The sequence below is a fragment of the Diospyros lotus genome, chromosome 1 (assembly GCF_014633365.1).
Source record: "Diospyros lotus cultivar Yz01 chromosome 1, ASM1463336v1, whole genome shotgun sequence".
Lineage (NCBI taxonomy): Eukaryota > Viridiplantae > Streptophyta > Magnoliopsida > Ericales > Ebenaceae > Diospyros > Diospyros lotus.
In genome coordinates this window covers 53815543-53831988 of record NC_068338.1, presented here as the reverse complement: position 1 = coordinate 53831988, position 16446 = coordinate 53815543, and the positions used below count along the sequence as shown (strand labels likewise).

The following is a 16446-nucleotide window of genomic DNA, read 5'->3' as shown; positions in this document are numbered from 1 at the left end:
AGTCCTGTGAGAGTCATCAAAACCAAAAATAGAAGCCAATTTCTACATCATCATTCTAAGCCTTAATGTCACTGGTTAAGGTAAGTTGAATGACCTCTAGCTCTTGTCCCAAACCTTGATGTCACTAGGTAAGGTAGGCTGCATGACTCATAGCTCTACAATTGTTATTATCTAAAAACTCAGCGAAAAGATCCGAGTCTTTTTGACAATTTTTATACTAGCTGTTTGGCTACCAAACGATCTCCTCTATTTGAGATTGGAACCCAGCTGTGACTAGGGTGATCCAGTGGCAGATGTTCTGATTTCATTTATTAAACCATAAAAATAATGTCTGATATTGGACCACTAATTAATAATGCATTCATGAGGACCTTTTTCCTTCGAATTCGGTTGATGGAATAGAATGTATGTTTAATAATACACTCATTATACAATTCAATATCTATAAGATACTCAAATTTTATGAAAACAATCCAATACCTATAATATACTCTCATTATCATAAAACAGAGGCCAGTTTTAACAATTAAAAGAGATTTACAATTCTCAATTTTGATAATAAACAACTTAATTACTTTTTGGAAGTGCCATCCTTGAAATCCCTCCCTCTCTTTAAGTATTCATACCTTAAAACAAACAAAGGCATACATTGCTTATTAATATCAGTTGCCTCTCACCCTTCACCAAATGCTAACAATAACAAATTGCAGGAAAGATAACATAAATATTACGAAGAATAATTATTACAAAGAACATTCATTTGTTATTGAACCAACAAATTCTGTAAAAAGTTATATTGGAAGACCATTAAAATGCACCAGAACTGCTGATAAGGTGGCCCAACAATGATACCTGAAAAGTTTTACCAAGGCCCATGGTATGAGCTAGGATACAACCAAGACCTTTATCCCCGGACTTCACTTTTGTAATTGATTGTATGATATTCTCCCACATAAATCGTATTCCAGTAATCTGCAGTAACAAAACTGATTATGAGCCTGAATACAACTCCTGGAAGGGGAACAAAGAGCAAAAGGGCCAATTTTAGCAAATAAAGGGAGTTAACACATTATATCATGCTTCCCAAATATAGCCAGACCCCAAATTTTATCCAATAACACTGGTCATTGATAAACTAGAATTGCTCAAAATACCAGACAAATGGTCCCCCTTCCCCTTCTATAAAAGCAGACGTCCAAAATCATAGAAATTGAATAAATAAAATAATTCATGCAGTGTTATCATCCTTTATTTCATCTTAGGATCAGAGAAGTCTTGTGGAGGAAAGGAGATGTTCAAAATCATAGAAATTATAGAGGAATCAAGCTAATGACCCACATTATGAAACTTTGGAAGAGAGTGATTGGGCGAAGATTAAGAAGAGAAACCAAGGTGTTTAAATACAAATTTGGCTTCATATCAGGTTGAATAACAATGGAAGCTATATACTTGTCAAGGTGCCTAAAGGAAAGACAGAGATATATATAAAAGGATTTACAATTACACAAGGTATTTATATATTTAGAAATAACTTAATAAAAAGTTTCTAGAGGAGTCTTATGGAGGGTTTTTAAAGAGGGAAAGAGTTTGTTTTTCTACAGGTTATCAAAGAGATGTATTGTGGAGTAAAAACATGTGAAGGAGATACTAAGACCCTGTTTTCTTTGTTGTTTTCAGCCCGTTTTGAGTTTTCAGTTTTTCAAAATACTGAAAATGCGTTTACTTTCCTATTTTCAAAAGCGCATTTTCGAAAACAATGATAAATTTTGTAAAGAAAACCAAAAACAACAAATGTTGTTTTGGGTGTTTTCAGCCAAAACTAACTGAAAACACAAAATGTGAAAAACACCCTAAGCTTTTCCAATTACAATTGGATTTCATCAAGGATCTACATTATGACTCTTAGAATTATTAGTATATATTATAATTATTATATGTGTGTTTTATTTGTAATTAAATTAAGCTTATAGGTTTAAGACTCATTATACTTATTATAAATAACAAGCTAAGAGAGGCTAGTCTCTTAGGTTTTTTCTGTTCTAATTATTTTCTCACATGGTATCAGAGCCACTGGAGAGACAAAAACCCTAGCCGTCACTGTGTATCGTTTTCCAACGACTTTTAAACCCTAACCATCACTGCCCTTACCAAAACACCATTGTCCAGCCACAACCTCACCACACTGCCACCACCCCTCGGGTTCACCGCCTCCAGATCGGCCGAATGCCGAAGAATCGCCGTCGCTGGACCAGCCAGGCGCCTCCACGCGTCGGCACATGATAGAGCGTCCGACGGTCTTCTTTCGCCGGATTCTCCAGATCTGACCGCCGACAACCCTTAAAGCTACTTTTGGTGTCAAAGTCCTTGCCAAGTCTATAGTGATGCAGTTTCTGCCGATGCTACTCCCACTTCGGTTTCTACCGTTGCCCCTATTGCCTCTCAATCCTTTGCTGTCTCCAACCTTGGGACAACCAATATTACCACTATCAAGTTGATAGGGTCTACCAATTCTCTCTCACAGGCAACTTCTATCAAAATGTGGTTCAAAAGGCAAGGTCAAGCGAATCATCTTACCACGAAGGCTGAAGTGTGCCAGAAGCTAATTGACCGGGATGAGAACAAGTTAATGCCCAGTTATGTAGCCTCTTATGGCAGTCTATTAATCCATCCATCATGCAGCTCTTTCGCCCCTTTGAAACTTGTGTTGATGTGTGGAAGGAAGCTGAAGAGTGTTATACAAATGAAATCCAACGTTTGTACACTGTGGTCTCTAATATCAAGAATCTCAAGCAGGAATCGTCCATGAAATCTTATCTAGGGCAAGTTTGGGCTCTCATGTAAGAATTTGATGATCTTCTTCCTCTTACTACGACCCGCACCGAACAGATTGCTCAACGAGAGAAGTTTTTTTATGGTTATTGCTCTCTTCGGTCTAAAACTAGAGTTTGATGCCATTAGACATCAAATCTTAACCAGCTCCGCTAACCCTACCATAAAGGACTCTTTCAAAAGGTTGTTGAATATGACAAGTGTACATGGTATGCCTTCTTCTTCTCATGTTGTTCCTAAATCCAAATCTTTAGCTCTTGTATCTCAGGCTTCCACCGTTGGAGGAAATAGAGGATGCAATAATAATCGCTCACGTCCACAGTGTACCTTTCGTAAGAAATTGGGTGATCTTGAGGACAAATGCAGGAAGAAACATGGTCGGCTAGCTGCTCCACCTGCATCATCTACCAGTGCAGCTCATGTATTTCAGAGTGATCATAGTCTTACTCAATCTCCACCAGATTCACAATTGGTACCTATGTCTGTAGCTGAGTATAATACCTTCCTGAAGTTCCAGGCCACCCAATAGTCTTATCCTGGTAATCCCATTGCTTGTGTTGCTCAAGGCTCATATGTTAGTCCTTGGATTATAGATTCTGGCGCCACTGACCATATGTGTGGTAATGAACTTCTTTTCTCCTCACTTACCTATTCTAATACTTTACCTACTGTTACCCTGACTGATGGTACCAAAACTGCAGTTAAAGGGATCGACCAAATCACACCCATCTTTTCTTTCTCATTAAATTATATTTTATATGTTACTGATAGTCTTTTTAATTTGATTTCAGTTAGCCAACTCACTTAAACCCTTAATTATTTTGTTCTCTTTACTCCTACCTCTGTTTGTGTTCAGGACTAGGGTACGGGGCGGACGATTGGCGTCGGGCGTGAGTCATAAGGTCACTATCATCTTGCTGCGCCTAGTTCACCGGTAGCTTGCACTAGTGCCACTTCCTCAGATCTTCTCCATTATCATCTCAGTCATCCCAGCCTCTCCAAATTGAAGAAATTAGTTCCTAATTTGTCGTCATTGTCCATATTTAATTGTGAGTCGTGTCAGCGTGGTAAACACGCTCATCATTCTTTTTCTAGTCGGGTCAATAATAGGGTCGAGGCTCCCTTTTCCCTTGTGCACTCTGATGTATAGGGGCCCAGCCGCGTCAATTCTACTCTTGATTTTTCATATTTCGTTACTTTCATTAATAACTTTTCTCGTTGCACTTGGTTGTTTCTTATGAAGAGTCAGTCCGAGTTGTTTTCTATTTTTCAGACATTTATTGCTGAAATAAAAACATAGTTTGGAGTTTCTATACGTGCCTTACGTAGTGATAATGCCCTTGAGTATTTTTCTTCTCCATTTACTACCTTTATGACTGCTAATGACATCATGCATCAATCCTCTTGTCCTTACACACCTCAACAAAATGGTGTTGCTGAGCATAAGAATCACCATCTTATTGAGACTGCACGAACGTTCCTTTTACATGCCAATCTTCCCACCAAAGTTTGGGATGATGTTGTTCTAACTGCACGTTATCTAATCAATCGCATGCCATCCTCAGTGTTACAGGAGCAAATTCCTCATTCCCTTTTGTTCCCAACACAACCACTTTATTCTGTTCCTCTTTGTGTTTTTGGATGTATCTGTTTTGTGCATTCTTTTTCACCTAGATAGGATAAGCTTGTTGCAAAATCTCTCAAGTGTATTTTCCTCGACTATTCCCGATTGTAAAAAGGCTATAAGTGTTACTCTCCTGAGCTGAAATCGCTATTTTTTGTCTGCTAATGTCACATTCTTTGAACATCGGTCTTTTTTTCAGTTGCTTAGCCTAATTCACAGAGTCTTCACCAGGTTTTGCCCATTCCTTTTTCTTTTCTTCCGTTGTCCTCCTCGGGTCCATCTGTCTCCTCTGTGGCGCCTAACCTACCGTTTTCCAGTCCACCTACCACGGCTCCTCCACTTCTTACATATCACCATCGTCCTCATCCCATTACCGGCGCCAGCATTCCTCCAGCCCAGGACTCTTTTAACTCGCTCTCTCCGTCTGTTGTCCCTCCTGTCCCATATCCTGAGCCCGACAATCTCCTTGTTGCTCTTTGCAAAGGTACACAGTCTACTCGTAATCCCCATCCTATTTATAACTTTTTATGCTATGACCATTTGTCTCCTTCTTATAGTGCATTTGTTTTGAGTCTTTCCTCTATTTCTATTCCTAAAACCAAAGGTGAAGCTTTGTCCCATCCTGGTTGGTGCCAATCTATGTTAGATCAGATTGACGCCTTACATTCAAATGGTACTTGGGATTTGGTGTCTTTACCACCAGGAAAGACTCTTGTTGGTTGTCGTTGAGTATTCACTCCCAAAGTGGGTCTTGATGGCCAGGTGGAATGTCTTAAGGCCCGCTTGGTTGCCAAAGGCTTTATACAGATCTATGGGCTAGATTACAACGATAATTTCTCTCATGTTGCAAAAATAGCCTCTGTTCGCCTCTTTCTCTCTAGTTGCTACACGTCATTGGCCACTCTATCAGTTTGATATTAAAAGTGCATTTCTTCATGGTGATTTTCAAGAAGAGGTATATATGGAGCAACCACCTGGTTTTGTTGCTTAGGGAGAGTCCAATGTAGTCTACAAAGTTAGAAAATCTCTCTATGGTTTGAAACAATCTCCACGGGCATGGTTTGGCAGATTCAACACTGTGGTTCAAGTCTTTGGTCTCACTCGAAGTGAGGCTGATTATTCGATTTTCTATCATCATTCTTCTTCCTTATGTATCTACCTTGTATTTTATGTAGATGACATTGTTATCACATGGAGTGATCAAGTTGGAATGCTGAAGCTGAAGGAACATCTACATCAACACTTTCAGACTAAAGACCTAGGCCAACTTCGGTATTTCTTAGGTATTGAAGTTGCTCAATCAGGAGATGGTATCTCAATTGCTCAGAGAAAGTATGCACTTGACATCTTAGAAGAAACTGGTATGGTGAATTGCAAACTAGTTGGCATCTCAATGGATCCGAATGTCCGACTCTTGCCAGGACATGGGGAGCTTTATTCAAATCCTGGAAGGTATAGGAGACTAGTAGGCAAGTTGAACTATCTCACAGTCACTCGTCCTGACATTGCTTTTACTGTGAGTGTAGTTAGCCAATTCCTTAGTTCACCATGTGATTCTCACTGGGATGCTGTTATCCGGATTCTGAGATATATCAAAAGAGTGCCAGGTAAAAGGCTACTCTATTGAGGATAAAGGTCACATAGATATTTGTTATCATGCAGATGCAGATTGGGCAGGATCTCTTTCTGATCGTCGGTCAACTTCTGGGTATTGTGTTCTTGTGGGAGGAAACATGATTTCTTGGAAAAGTAAGAAACAAAATGTAGTAGCTAGATCTAGTGCAGAGGCAGAGTATCGAGTTATGGCTAATGCAACTTGTGAGCTCATCTGGCTTAAATAACACCTACAGGAACTCAAGTTTTGTGAAGTGTCTCCTATGAAGCTTATTTGTGATAATCAAGTTGCCTTACACATTGCTTCCAATCCAGTGTTCCATGAGCGGACTAAGCATATTGAAAAAAACTATCACTTTGTTAGAGAAAAACTGATTGAAGGTGTTATTGTTACAGAGTTTATTAACTCCAATGATCAACTTGCAGATGTTTTCACCAAGTCTCTAAACGGTGCTCGAGTGAAATATATTTATAATAAGCTTGGTGCATATGATATCTATGCTCCAGCTTGAGGGGGAGTGTTAGAATTATTAGTATATATTATAATTATTATATGTGTGTTTTATTTGTAATTACATTAAACCCACGGGTTTAAGGCCCATTATGCTTATTATAAATAACAAGCTAAGAAAGGCTACTCTCTTAAGTTTTTTCTCTCCTAATTATTTTCTCACAATGCCCTTACCTCTTTGCCCCAATAATGGATTAACTCACTAAACATATCCACGAAGAGGTACCTTGGTATATGCTATTTGCTGATTACATTGAGTTGGTGTATGAGACATAAGAAAATGTGAATGCTAAGCTCGAGATATAGAGGAATACTTAGAATCTAAAGATTTTATGTTAAGCATATTGAAAATGAAATATATGGAATGTTCAATAAAAATATAAGTGTGGATGATTTTATAGTAAAACTTGAAGATCAAATCATAATGAGAAAATATCGATTGAAATTTCTTGGATCAAGCATCCAAAAAGATAAGGAGACTAACGAGGATGTTACCCATAGAAAAAAGGCAATATGGTTAAAATGGAAAAGTACATATGAAATTTTGTGATAGTAAGATTTCATTAAAACTAAAATGAAATTTTATAAGACCAGCTTGGGTGACAGAATATTAAGCAATAAAGAACTAACATATGAAGAATACAAGGCTAGTAGAAACGAGGATATTAAGATGGACGTACAGCTATACAAGGAAAGATAAAATTAAAATGCGGTTATTCATATAAGGTTAAAGTTGCTTCTATTAGAGAAAAAATGTGTGAAACACGATTAAGATTGTTTTAATCATTTGAGAAGAAAACCAACAAAAGCTCCCGTGAAAAGAATGGATAGAATGGAACAAGTATTTATAAGGTCCTACTGAAGATAAGGCCATTGATAGAAATGATTGGTGAGCTAGAATTTATGTAGTGAACTGCATCTACTAGGTTATGGCTTGATATGTTGTTTTATGGCATTCTTCAACATATGAGATCATATAATACAATTACATCAAGGCATCCTTTGAAATGTTAAGCCACAATCCCCGGAACCAAGAGGGGAAAGCAAGTCTCAACAATTTTTGCACGGAACATTCTAAATTGACCCAGAAAAATATCATTGAAAATAAACATGAACAGAATGCTGTGTTCAAATTTGACCAGAATACACAGATCTAGCAGGGTGGTAGCTTGGTGTAACCCTTCTTGCATATAACATTGAGAGACAGACAAGATAGCGAGGACAAGTAACCTCATTATGCTTCCTTGTGTATAGAAATGAACATAGTTGGGAGAGAAATGTGAATAGATTCTATAAATAAGTTTAAAAAAAACAATGAGAAAGTAGGGGAAACGGGAGCATTATTTTCCTAGCATCACCATAATATGATATGCTGATATATATGGACTCTTTAAACAAAAAGAATCATACTAAAAAATATAAATAATAATAATAAAGCCAAATTCAGAAACAAAACCCAGAAAACATAAAACAGCTAATAAATGTGCAGGTATATCAGAACAACCTGATGAGCTTTTAATTTGGCTGAGATGCTGGGAGGAATCCTAACAGCCTCTTCACCTTTCTCCCTAACAACATTTACTATATAACCAGTTAAAGCATCACCCAGAACTTCAACACTAGCACCTTCAGATAAATTGCCATCAGAGATTGTTGAACTCATAAGCACAGACTTCCGCGAAAATTGTGCTTCCAAACACTTGAGACGTTCTTGGCGTTCCTAAAATGTATATCATATCATAAAATCAGGACACAAGAAGAAAAAAAAGTTTAGGTGAATCATGTATTTAGATAGAAAATACCTTTTCGATTGCTATTTTCCTTTTTGTCTCTTCCCCTAACTCAGCATCATCAAGGATTCTTCGGATTTTCTTTTTTCGTTTTCTTCTGGAACTGATAAACAAGGAATCATTGTTAAGAGAGTTATCTGATAGAATTGCATAAGCCAACAAAATAACTTGGTAGAATATAGAAATCAGAGTTTAAGATAGGAATTCACACCAATGCACCTAAACCAAATAGAAGAGTTCCTACAAAAGTTAAAGGCAAAGCCAAGATATGAAGTATAGAGTGATACCTAATAGATGCAAATTTCAACCATGTGGAGGAAGCTTAAAAATTCACTTCTCAAAGTAAATGCCCAATAAAGCATAGGAGATGTGGTGAAATTAGAAGCCATTACATTAAAGAAGAATAACCAAGACATCGGAGGAAGCTTACAAATTCACTTCTCAAAGTAAACGCCCAATAAAGCATAGGAGATGTGGTGAAATTAGAAGCCATTACATTAAAGAAGAATAACCAAGACATCTATAATTCCCAACACAAACTCAGAACATTAAAAAATAATTTATAGGGTTTAAGAAATAATTTTTTGGTTTCTACATTCCATGTTTTTGAATATGGTGAATCATCAAACCTTAATGTGCAAGCTTGATTTGCATACCTCCCTTAAGAGGACAAAGCCTTTGAAAAGGCTTAAATACCTTGTACTAGGCTTGGCAAATGATTTCCCCCAGAAGGAAACTGTCAGGCCGCTCTTAGAATCTTTCTCAGAGGAGAAGGGTCCCAAAATGAATTTCCACAAAAATATATTTAACACACAGTTACCAGGAATGTGGTACAAGAATGGATACATGGTACGTCTATATGCTAATTTTATGCTACAAAGAAGGTAGGCTTAACTAGTTCATTATTTCAGGTTGTGCTACAATTTATAATTGTACTCGAGTTGAAATTAGATAGATTGATACTTCGTTGTTATAGAAGTTGGTTTGTGTTATTTCATTTTGAATTATTTTCTATGCTCTTGTACAACTTATGGAATCAAGAATATTAAGCGAATGAAGTTAGGCTTGAATAAAATTCAAAATGCAATATAATATAAGAGAAAGGTGAGGAAAGCTTGGTAAGCAAGCTTTCTTTTCTCTAATCTCCTTTGAAAATTATTCCAACTTTAATTTTCTTCCCTAGTTTTTAATTGTTTAAGTAAACTCATGCACTGCTTGAGATCCCCATTCGTGGGGATCAGATCACATTCCTTGCCATCTTGGGACGCAAAAGAACCAAGATTCAAAACATGTGATCCAGATCACGATTCCAAGGGGCTAGGAGGGAACCTAGTAACTATGAACTACCATATAAAGGCAGGTTGCTATCACTGTTCTTTTGATTTATGCTATTCAATAGATGTAATCCTTTTGGACTTTCTTCTCTCCTTTGTCTCTTCAAATATCTTATCTAAGTAATAGTATAAGTAAACAATGAGATAATTACTTAATTTATAGAAATTTCAAGAGTAAAGTCAAACAATCATCTTCCAAATATTTAATAACCTTAAGAATTTACTTGATTAACAAGTAACACAAATTGTTGACTAGAAAATGCTATGCTACATAGCTTATTATGAATAGCCAGGAACATTCTGAAATATGGTAATCATTCCAAAACAGTGAATTTAGCTATCCCATCAATCATATTGTTTTTCCATCTATTAAATTTTTCTGAAATCAACATCAAAATTCATAGATATCAGAGTATTGGTATGGAAAAATGTCAGAGACTGGTAACATATTCTTGTATAATTAATTCAAAGAGATAACAAACTATCATTTGGTGTCATTGGATTTCTAATTGTTAAAAGGAAAATAATTTAAAAAAAATCTTCAATCTAACAAGTAACAATAATATCTATAAGTTTACTCCAGCCATACCATGTTTTACAACATGTGCCACACTAAGTTTCTATTCTCGTTTCACCATCAAGATTATACAGTCACTAATGCTAACTATTAAGGTATGCAACTAATGTGCCTTTATATTTGCACTACTTCACAAATAAGTATTTTCTAGTTAAAATTGAGTAGCACTGGACCATTACCGCCATGATTATCTCATGTGCTTCATTCAAATTTAATTGTTGTTATTTTACATTCTTTTTCATATCAAAATCAATTTAACTTCTCATCTCCACACAAGACTATACACATTAATGAAACAATTAGGCATCCTCAAAAATAAGTTCAGAAGAGTACCATCCAAATTTAATAAGGAGTCTTGGAACAAATAATTATTTATTAGGTTATTCAATTATTAACTCTAATAAATACATTTTTATGTTCATAATATTCCTATATTAATCCAATAAGGTGAGGGGTGGTCACAAGGATTTGAGTTCACCAAATATCTATATCTATGACCATATATTCTATAAGGCCATTATAATGCATAAAATGCCTACAAGTTTCCCAACAAAATTTTCTTGGCCTTTCTTTACCACTCTTGCTAGAAGCTTTATCCATTCCATCCCCTCTCTTAACAGGATAATGATTTTTTTTACCAGTTCGCAACCCAATTTCATAAGATGACAGAGATGAATTACAAATTCACCTACTTAAAAGCAAGCAAGGGTGAATTTGAAACTTCACTCCTGTCATCGACAAACTCAACTTGCAAGCTCATCAAAAAATATTAATGTCCTCTTAACAAGAGCATCCATCAGTCTATTTTTCTCAAATGACCAAACTATCTTAATAGTGTCTCACAACATCTTTAGCTTCAATGTGAGCCACTCCAACCTTATGATATATAACCTCATTATATAACAACATATCCACTATAAAATCCCCGTCTTCATTATGCTCATATTTGCACATATTGGTGCTTGCCTAAAACTCCATACCCATAAAACAAAGCTGGTCTTATAACTGTTCAACAAATTTTTCTTTTACATTAAATGGGATTGTACTATTGCATAATATTCCAAAAGATTGTACGTAAAATGAATAATAGATGCATTATATTCCCTAAATTAGGAAAATATCCTAAATGGAAGAACCAGTTTTTACATTTTCATTAATAATTACAACTGTCAGCCAACCACTTCCATCATTGTTCTTTTTGTGCCAATGGTTAATCTCATACCATTCTAAGTCACAGAATTAAACAAATAAAAACTATGCTCTCCATATATATATTTTTCATAAGAATATATAATGTTCATATCACTGCACCATGTGTTTTCTTAAGTCCATAGAACAACTTCATTCAAGTTCAATAACATATTCAATGCACAGGATATTAATTACATGATTAAATGGCCTAAATATGGAGGGACACCTTAGAATCCAAAAGTTTCAAGCTGAGTATGTCAAAAATTGAATATATGAAATGTAAGCTCAGGAAAAACACAAGTACTGATGATGTGTTGGTGAGACTTAAAGATCAAGTTGTTAAAAGAAAATATTAAGATATCTCAGATTCATTATTCAAAAACAAGAAGAAACAATTAAAGACATTACTCAGAATTGGCGCAGCATGGTTAAAGTGGAGGACTTACAACATTGTAGATGATTGTAAAATCCCCTAAAAGCTAAAAGAAAAAAAATTTCAGATCACTATAAGACCAACTTTGTACATGGCATAGAATGTTGGGCAATTAAAAATACTACCATACTTAAACTATGAGAATAACTGAGATGAGAATGATAGAGTAGATGTATAGCCATATAACTAAAGACAAAATAAGAAAAAAAGTTATTTGTATTAAGGTTGGAATAGCACCCATAGCACCTATAGAAGACAATATGCACAAGAAGCAAATAAGATGGTGTGGATGTGTGAGAAGACCAATAGATATTTGTAGAAGAATGGATAAAATCGAAGATATTTGTAGGAAAAGAGGTAGAGGATTACCAAAAAATAAAATTAGTACAAAACTCTTGGGCATAACATAGTATATAATGTGGCCTTGCAAAAGATATAGTCATGGATAAAGATGATTGAAGAGCTAGAATCTAGATAACTAACCCACCTAGTGTAGTTAAGGCTTATGTATATGATGATGCTAAAGCCTACATACAAAAACTAGCTTATCATCCTTCTCGCAGAGATCATTAATCTATATGCAAATATTTTTTGGATACATTATGAGACCAATAAATGCACCTATGAGGTGAGTTGCAAGAAGTTTGTAGTCTAAGACAAGTAGAGGAAGACCAAAAAAACTTGGTGGGCAACTCTTTTACATGACATAGGATATAATGGCTTTACAAAAGATATGACCATTGGTGACTTATCAGAATGCTAAGAGATCTGCTTAGATTAGGAATGATTTCTAATTATCATTTATGAATCTTTCCTGATTATGTCCATATGTATCTTAGTGTATATTTCCTTCTTTGTGTTTTAATTTGTTTCCTTAGAGAGAGTTTCCTTTTTGATAGTTTCCATTTTTGATGTAATCTCTCGCTCTATAAGAGGACTTCTGTATCCATCAGAATTAATTATGAAAGCATAATTCTGAATTCCTACAACCATATATAAGGATGATTGGAGAGTTTGAATTCATGTAGCCGACCCCCACCTAGTGTAATAGAGACTGTGATGATGATGGTCAAGGGTGCAAACCTCTAACATTAACTTATCTCTTTTGTCACTATATGCCAACTATTCACCTTATTATTTTGGACCACTCCAAATATTTGTTTTATTTACTTATAATTAGTTAACAGAGTGTTTATATATACTGATACGCATCTCTAAAACAAGTGAGTGTACTAATATGGAATCAATATTTCGAGAGAAAAGAGATGAAGAATAACAATTCATATAAATATACTAAAAAAGCAAATCCATCTAAGAAAAAACTACAAAAAAAATCATGATTTAATGTATAAAATCATAATGGTGAGAACAATAGGTCTGAAAATGTGAAAACAGATCCTGAGCAATGCATGCCCTAGTGCTATCATTAAAATAGAAGCACGAGATAAAAGGTCAAAAATCCAACCCTGCAATATCATAGAAGAAGATAAAATTGCCACAATTTGCACTTTCTTCAAAATAAGCAAAACTACCAACCGTGTTTAAAAGAAAGAAAAATAATAGTCTACCTGATGGAAACACTTATATCTCCATCAGAATTATCAGAATCACTGTCAGAGCTGGAACTTGGAGAATCTACAGATCCAAGGGCTTTCTCTAACTGTGTAGTCAATGGCTGCAGGATACTTGGTGAGCAGCAACAACATTCCCATCCAGAAACCTTGGCTTTCAACAGACATGCTTCACCAAAATTCCTCCTCATGCATGCAACACAGAATAACAATTCACATGACCTACAACTTATCAAGTCCTTGTTTCCTCCACACCATGCACAATAGCACTCTGAGCAATCAAGATCCTGCCATAGGAAAGTATGTTAGCATAAGGTAATACATGAAGAGTGGCTGACCCCACCAAGTGGAATTAAGGCTTGTGGTTGTTGTTGTTGTAAGGTAATACATGAAGGATTAAATTGAACAAGCAATCAAGAAAATCTAGTGATTTTTTTTTAAAAAAGCATCAGAAATGATGTTTTAGCAACACTACAAGAAGCAAGCAGAAAATATCGTGGTGCACTGATGTAAATCAGAAAGCAACCATAAGCAATTTCTTAGTGCATGCCATACCAAATCCAAGGAAGCTAGTTATTTCTCTTATGAAAAAACACAATGAAACATAAAGAAGAGTTACATTCCAGTAAATAGAATCAACAGGTTAAGCAAGTGCCAATTACTAAATAGGCAGTAAAGGCCATTTCACAGCTCTCATGTATAAGAATGAATAAAACATATTTTATTGAATTCCATCCTGCATCTGGTGTATTATCAACCAAAAAACTCTATAACAACTACACTTTCACATCATATTATTATGCACTAATGTCGTTACAGTCCATACCTTTGCATGCATCTTCACTTCAACTAAATGTTTGCAGTCCCTGCAGACAATTACGTTTAAAAGAGGATGGGACTGGACTTCAGCAGCCACATTATCACAAGCAGTGCAGTGAAAATTCTCACCCAAACTCTGGGAGGGCATAGAATTAGGACAAACAGAATTATCTTGTTCACTTTGCAAAACAAATTTATTCTCCATCACGGGCACATCACAACTAGGAGATTTTTCCTCCAAACCACAAGCTTCATCATCACTATCAATAGTAACTATGCGAGCCTTCTTATTATTAATGTCCAGTTCGACACTGTCATGAGAACGCTTGGACCCACTGGTTTCAATATGATCAGGTAAGGAAGACTCAGAAGACACCAAAGAAGTATCATTACTCACGGATGTTCTTTCATCCACATTGTCTCTCAAATCATGACATTCTATATCAGTCTTGTTATTTTTAACTGCACTTTTGCTACCCCCATCAGTTTCCTCAACCAACACAGCATTGGAATGTATGTCCAAAGGCAGCAAACTGTCTAAATTTTCTTCCATTAGCTTATCAACTGAAGAGATTTCTCCCTGAACAGCCTCCTGTTTCAATAAGTAAATGAAAAGACAGAAAAAAAATATATTAACAAACATATTATCAGCATGATCAACCTTAATCTCACTAAATGATTAACGAAGGTGTTTTCACGTTCAATAAAAGTTAATCTATAAGTCAATGTATACTGGCTTGGCACAATAGGTATTTTGTATCTATTTGCTATTCTTTAAGTAGTGAACTGCTAAATTCCAAAAGACTGGAGAAGAATATGAAAGGGAATTGTATTTATTAGAAAGCTCAACTTGCATTGCTGGGCTTTAGATTAATCTTTTGAAACTAAAGGTCACTTAACATGATATCAGATTAAGTTTTAGGAGGTCCTAAGTTAAAATCTTGTAGTAACTGATCGTTCCCCATTACCCTTTTTGTCATGCATTTTTATTTTGTGGGTACATCTTGGTTTATCTGCCCAAGTGCAACATGTGAGAGTGTTTTGAAGTTTGTTAAACATTATCATGGTCTCTTTCCTAACAGCCTAACCTTTCATGGTAGTGGGAACTTAACAGTATTGATATATATAATAAATGCACATTGACTAAAATAACCACATACAAAGGAACTAGTCCAATCTGAAGTGACATATATCACAGTATATAGTGGAACTAGGCAATCAACTAATCAACTCCACAGACCATCACATGATGCATGCCTCTCTGTGTGCCTGTATTTAGAAAGTCGTGCAGAAGTAAAGTATGTTACAGATGTCTGGGTACTATAATCCACATTTACATAGAAAACAATTCCCATGACATGTCTGAACTCAATCATAACAGTTCATATGTGCACAGTTTGAACAAACAGTAAGTAATTGTCAACAAATATTTAGCTGTTTATAACTACTGACACATTTTGCCCTAAGGAGAACCTTCCAAATTCAAGACGGGCAAAAGGGGCATATTTCAAAAACATAAAACAAACATATCACTAAATATCTTCAGAAGAAAATAAACTAAACAAAATGAAAGGTTCCAGAGAACCAATAAATGTACAACTAAGCATCAGAAAATTCAACAATAGTACCCCAAGACTCTACTCTTAAAAGCTGGTCTGCTCTGCTTCATCATTGTATAGCATCAGATGCAGAGCATGTAAATGCCAACACCAGCCTGGACATTTCAAAAACCCTATTCCCTAACAACAATCACAAGCTTCATTCCTACTAGGTGGGGTAGCCCTATTCTCAGGAAAATACCACAATCTTGTGAATAGAACTATTGCCTGAACCATCAAACTCCAAGAGTTGTATAAAATGGTCTCCAGTCAATAGATAAGGCACTTTGAAAAAATGGAAAAACAAAGAAAATCGGGGGAAAGCAACTAAAAGTTTGGTAATAACTTATTTAGTGGTAGTGCCCCCCCCCCAGGCGCCCATCATCCTTATCATCAGCTGCTGCATTTTATTCTAGCCAAGTTAGGGTGGTGGCACAGCATTATGTCAATCAACTTCTACAAATCACATTGACAATACAAATCCATGAGAAAGAAGAACAAGGCAAAATTTTATGCTAGATGCCCTTACTGACGTAACCCTCTAGCAATATATTA

The 16446-nt window shown here is 35.7% G+C and overlaps 1 protein-coding gene across 3 annotated transcripts in view; it reads right to left on the bottom strand.

Moving 5' to 3' along the window:
- Positions 1-16446, bottom strand: part of LOC127800621 (protein CHROMATIN REMODELING 20) — a 79067-nt gene that overhangs the window by 18721 nt on the left and 43900 nt on the right. For all 3 annotated transcript variants that reach the window (XM_052335537.1, XM_052335374.1, XM_052335459.1), the window contains exons 11-15: positions 14301-14885; positions 13472-13761; positions 8381-8471; positions 8083-8298; positions 853-972 (exon numbers count right to left, since the gene is read on the bottom strand). In XM_052335537.1, the coding sequence (XP_052191497.1) occupies positions 853-972; positions 8083-8298; positions 8381-8471; positions 13472-13761; positions 14301-14885 (1302 nt within the window). The remainder of the gene's footprint in view (positions 1-852; positions 973-8082; positions 8299-8380; positions 8472-13471; positions 13762-14300; positions 14886-16446) is intronic.